Below are 6,000 nucleotides of genomic sequence, written 5' to 3' on the forward strand. Positions count from 1 at the left end.
CTGCTCCCTACAAGGTAATGGGTACTAAAAGCCCATCAGACCCCTGGCTCAATGATACAACTCGGGCCCTCAGGCGTCGGTGTAGACAGGCTGAGTGTAAATGGAAGAAGGATAGGCTGCAGGTGTCACTACAGATGTTTAGAGACAGTCTTTTCACCTATCAGAGAGCAGTGAAGAAAGCTAAAGGACAGTACCTCTCCAATCTCATCAACAGCAATAGCCATCGCCCTGGAATCCTGTTTAGCACTATTAACTCTGTCATAAATCCGGTGTCTGTTGGTTTGAATGAGGTATCTGAACACACCTGTAGAGCATTCAAACAGTTCTTTTTGGACAAGGTCTTGTCTGATAGGCAGGCCATCACACAAAGGCAACCACCTGCCCTCTAGACACTGTTCCTGCTAGGATTATGAAGGAGGCTATTGACATCGTGGGCCCCCGCCTTGTCTCCTTTATTAACAATTGTCTTAATTTGGGCACTGTTCCCACTGCTCTCAAGCATGCCATTGTCCGACCGCTGCTAAAGAAACCCAACCTCGATCCTTCCTTACTGTCCAACTTCCATCCTATATCTCATCTGCCAGTACTGTCTAAGTTGATGGAGAAGCTCGTTGTATCCCAGCTTCAGTCTCATCTTCAACGGCATGCCGTTGCCGATAAATTTCAGTCTGGTTTCAGGTCTAGGCATAGCATGGAATCTGCATTACTTAGGGTCCATAACGACATCCTTGGAGCCCTGGACAGTAAAAGCTCTGTGTTTTTGGTGTTACTAGACCTGACCGCTGCATTTGACACTGTAGATCATGCCGTCCTCATCTCTCGACTTCAACACACTTCGGACTGCAGGGCATGGTTCTCAGATGGTTTTCTTCATACCTCACAAACAGAACTTTTTCAGTTATGCTTAACAATCTCTCCTCCTCAGCCGCCCCTCTGTCATCCGGTGTTCCACAAGGATCAATTCTTGGTCCTATGCTGTTCTCGCTCTATATGCTGTCACTTGGTCAACTCATCTCCAATCATAATGTCCGTTTTCACTTTTATGCAGACGACCTTCAGATCTACCTTCCCGTGGTTCTGAGTAACCGTTCTGCACTGTACCCTCTCCATAACTGCATTCACAACATCAGAGAATGGCTTTCCCAGAACTTCCTTCACCTGAATGAAGGAAAGACTGAGTACAACCTGTTCACCCCGGACTCACCCGACAGTTACCCCGATTTTGGTCCTCTAATAACTCGGTTTGCTCCGGCAGTGCACAACCTGGGTGTTATTTTTGACAGTGGTATGGTTTTTGATAAACAGATTAGTGCAGTAGTGAAGGCAAGCTTTTACCAGTTAAGGCTCCTCAGTAAGGTCAAACCTTTCCTGTCCCGAGCTGACCTTGAAAAGGCTGTCCATGCCTTCATCAGCTCGCAAATTGACCACTGTAATGCCCTCTACACTGGACTTAATCAATCCCTTCTTAATCGGCTTCAAATGGTACAAAACGCTTCAGCATGTCTCCTCTCCAACACCTCCAAACGCTCTCACATCACCCCTGTCCTCCGCTCTCTCCACTGGCTCCCAGTGCGGTTCAGGGTGGAGTTTAAGATCCTGATGCTTGTGTTCAAGGCCATCAATGGTCTGGCCCCTGCCTACCTCGCAGAGTTGGTTATAATCTACTAACCAGCCAGAACTCTGCGCTCCTCTAAACAGACCGCGCTGGTTATGCGCAAGTTCAATTATAAAAAGTTTGGAGGCCGCTCATTTGCGGTCTAGGGCCCAAAGCTTTGGAACGCACTTCCGGCACAGTTTCGAAGCAACACTGAGTTGTGTGTTTTTAAATCACAGTTTAAGACACATCTTTTCAGACAAGCTTTCGACATGTAGCTACTGACTCGATTGCTGTTTTTATGTACATTTGTGCTTTTTGTTTATTGTTGTCTTCTTTGTTTCTTGTTTTTATTCTGGAAAGAGCCCTGGGCACCTTTCTGGCTGTTGTTAAGGCGCTATATAAATAACATTTGATTGATTGATTGATTGATTGATTGATTGATTGATTGACTTCCACTGTCCATTCCACGCACTCTGGTCACACCTAGGAGTAGACTTCATCACTGATTTGCCCCCCTCAGATTCATATACCTGCATTCTCGTAGTAATAGATCATTTCTCAAAGGCCTGTCACCTTATTCCACTGAAGGGACTACCTTCTGCCTTGGAGACAGCAGAAGCCTTGTTTCAGCATGTGTTTCGAAACTATGGATTACCTTAGGACATTGTTTCTGACTGTGGACCCCAGTTTATCTCCCGAGTTTGGAAGGCCTTCTTCAGTATACTAGGTGTGTCAGTGAGCTTAACAGCCCGCTACCAACCGCAATCGAATGGACAGACTGAGAAGAAGATACAGGAGATTGGACGCTTCCTGAAGTCGTATTGCCATTGCCACCATAACAACTGGGACCGGTATCTTCCCTGGGCTGAGTATGCTCAAAATTCTCTTCGCCAGTCCACCACAGGTCTACCCCCTTTCAATGCATATTCGGCTTCCAGCCACCTTTGTTCCCCTTATCTGGGGAACCCTCGGAAGTGCCAGCAGTCAATCATTGGTTCCAGGAGAGCGAGAGGGTCTGGGACTCGGCACACGTCCATCTAAACAGGGCAGTCAGGAGGCACAAGAGCCAGGCTGACATTCACCGAGCAGTTACACCCTCCTATCTCCCTGGTCAAAAGGTCTGGCTCTCCACCAGGGATATCCGCCTCCAGCAGCCCTGCCGCAAGCTGGGTCCCAAATTCATTGGACCATTCACCATTCAAAGACAGATCAACCCAGTCACCTGCCGTCTGAAACTACCCTCAAATTTTAGAATTGCTCCTACCTTCCATGTGTCTCTATTAAAACCTTACCGACCTTCTCTTCTCTCATCTCCCACAGGGTCTGATGCGGCTGAGGTACCTCATCCTCCACTCAAGCGGAACGGAGCTCCCATCTACACTGTATGTACCATCCTGGCTCACGACGACGAGGAGGCCGACTCGAGTATCTTATTGACTGGGAGAGTTTCGGCCCAGAAGAGAGGTCCTGGATTCCACGTAATGATGTTTTAGACCCTACCCTACTTCAAGACTTCCTTACCAACCACCCAGATCGTCCTGCACCCAGGAAGAGATGCCGTCCTCGTCATCATCATCATTCTGAGCAGCCTTTTGTAATTTGCGAAAATATTCGTTATTCGCTTGTACTGCCGTTATTTGCAATCTCACGCATGAAATGTAGTCTGTTCCGCAATACACAGAGCTCGCGCGCACACAACACGAGAGAGCTCGCGCTTATAGAGTTACGATGGCGGAGGGAGTCAAATGATCCAAAGTATGGTTACACTTCATCCATGTGAACACGGACCATGCTCGTTGCAACAAGTGAAACAGGATTTTTGCGTGTAAGGTTAAAACACAAGCAATTTATCCAAACATCTAGCCAAAGTGCATTATGTGCAGAGAGAGAAATGCTAAGTTTTCGACTGCCTAGATTCTACTTCATCATCCGCCTCCTCAGATATGCATGCTGTTAAAATAACGACATAAACATCACATAAGGTCTCTCTAAAGCAGTATTATAATGTTAATAATTTTATAAACACACATTCACATACATATAGCCTCCTGTAACCTACTGTGCATTAATAACCACATGAAGCCAGTCATCATTAACAAAAGGGATTATTATTAAAAGGAAGAAACAACAAAAGTGATTAGGAGGATGATTCCTCCCGCATATACATTTGATTGCAGAGCAAGGGAAATTCCCTGAAACCCGAGCCTTAAAGGGACAGATACCCAGACCGTAACACTACATATAGGCTAAATATTTAGAATATTTTTTATGCAGTAGCCTAAATATTAAACAGTAAAATGCCTTTATAGTACTTCTTTTACAATTATAAAGCAGAGCTTACCTAAACGTTTATTTGTAGTTAAATCATTATATATTCATTTACAAGAAAATTTTATTTATTTGTTTTACAATCATTGGTTTCGTTTGTGTTACAGATATTTGCTCAAACATTGGTGTTTGCTAAGCTATAGATATTTATTTTACATTTAAAAAATAATGTATTGTTATTTCTGTTATCAATTTGTTTTGGTTTTTTAAGTAAAAACACAACAAAAAGTACCGAAAAGAGTACCATTAAAGTACCGAATCGATAAGTGGTATCGATAGTCTCGTCCGGTCTCATCTATTGCTTACATGCATGACTCACCTGACTCTCCGTACCCTACTAGCTTATCATGATTGACTTTATCAAACGTCTACCTCATCTTCTGGTCACTGCATTCAGCCTCCGCTCTTCCTACGGCACAAGGACTATTTATTGAGAGATAAGTTTCCTCTACTATTTACTTTCTCAACGCCATCTGCTTACCTGTGAATTTCGTGGATGTTACCCTGAATAAAGTTCTGTAAACCTTCCTCCTGTTTCCTGGGTCTCAGTGGTGCATGACAATTGCATATATATTCAGACTTTCATTCCATATATTCAGACATTCAATGTATATATATTTGGACTTTCATTCAATATATTCAGACTTTCATTTTGTATATTCAACTTTCATTCTATATATTCAGACTTTAATTTGATATATTCAGACTTTCATTCCATATATTCAGACTTTCATTTTATCTATTCAGACTTTCATTCCATATATTTAGACTTTTATTTTATATATTCTGATTTCATTCCATATATTCAGACTTTCGTTCCATACACTCAAACTTCGTATTATAAATATAAATATTTCCTGAACGTCATGCCATAATATGTATGTATATATCAGACATGCAGGTCGACAGAATTCTGTCCAAAACCTTGACACAAACTGGGGACCCCTGTCAGAGACCACATTCACCGGGAGGCCATGAAGACGGAATACGTGGTCTAAAACAACAGCCGCCACCACAGTGAGGACTACCGTCTTGCCACTAGATGGGGGTAGACCAGTGACGAAGTCCATCGCTATGTGTGACCAGGGCCACGAAGGAATCGACAGTGGAAACGGCCGTGGCCCGATGGTTGGGGACCGCTGGTATAAAACATGTTACATTTAACAGTAATGGTTGAACAGTTCAAGTCCAGAGAAATTTACAACAAAATATAATTTTTACACAAAGTATAACTAGATGAAACTTGTTTACTTGTTAAATATAAAACTCCAGGTATAAAATTTCACTCCAAAAACAGCAGTATAAAATACAACTGGATAGAACAAAAGGTAAAACCAATTTACTTTGACTTTTAGGACAAAGTGTTTTAACCACTGCAGTTCAGTGTCCACAAATGTGCAGTTTGAAGACAACGACCTTTTAACAGTTGTCTTATTTACACATCCAAATTAAGAAGCTTGTTCTTCAAGGTCTGCACCTTTGGAGAACACTGAGCACCAAGCTGCATAAACAGCTTTTGAATAACTCAATGTTAAGTGCATAAATTAAACCAAAAAAAGAAAAGAAAAAAAAAAAACATTGGTGAGGTCCTCAACCTCATCGATGACAATCTGCTGCTCTACCACCACAGCCATGCTCTTTATTGTGGGATTAGAATTCACTGTTGCCACATCATCTTCAACAACAGTGAGGATTGCCACTTAGATTTTGAGGAGACCTGCACCAAGGGACTCAAGTGTCTTACAGAAACAAAATAATACTGTTAAAATGTAATACTAGACTATACAGTTCTATATAGACAAAGGATCACATTTTAATGTTGACAAAAAATTACAAAGAAAGGCTGCATGTGTGTAGCCATGTTTATATATATATATATATATATATATATATATATATATATATATATATATATATATATATATATATATATATATATATATATATATATATATATATATATATATATATATATATATATATATATATATATATATATATATATATATATATATATATATATATATATATATATATATATATATATATATATATATATATATATATATATATAT

At 41.1% G+C, this 6,000-nt stretch overlaps 2 protein-coding genes across 2 annotated transcripts in view; one reads left to right on the forward strand and one right to left on the reverse strand.

Moving 5' to 3' along the window:
- The window catches only part of LOC141325733 (uncharacterized), a 779,461-nt gene that overhangs the window by 371,318 nt on the left and 402,143 nt on the right, over positions 1 to 6,000 (forward strand). The gene's annotated exons all lie outside the window — the stretch shown is intronic.
- LOC141325774 (TBC1 domain family member 9-like) overlaps positions 3,115 to 6,000 on the reverse strand; it is a 27,669-nt gene continuing 24,783 nt past the window's right edge. The window contains exon 9 of the mRNA XM_073834509.1: positions 3,115 to 3,186. Within this exon, the coding sequence (XP_073690610.1) occupies positions 3,115 to 3,186 (72 nt within the window). The remainder of the gene's footprint in view (positions 3,187 to 6,000) is intronic.

This window comes from Garra rufa, chromosome 2, assembly GCF_049309525.1.
Source record: "Garra rufa chromosome 2, GarRuf1.0, whole genome shotgun sequence".
NCBI lineage: Eukaryota > Metazoa > Chordata > Actinopteri > Cypriniformes > Cyprinidae > Garra > Garra rufa.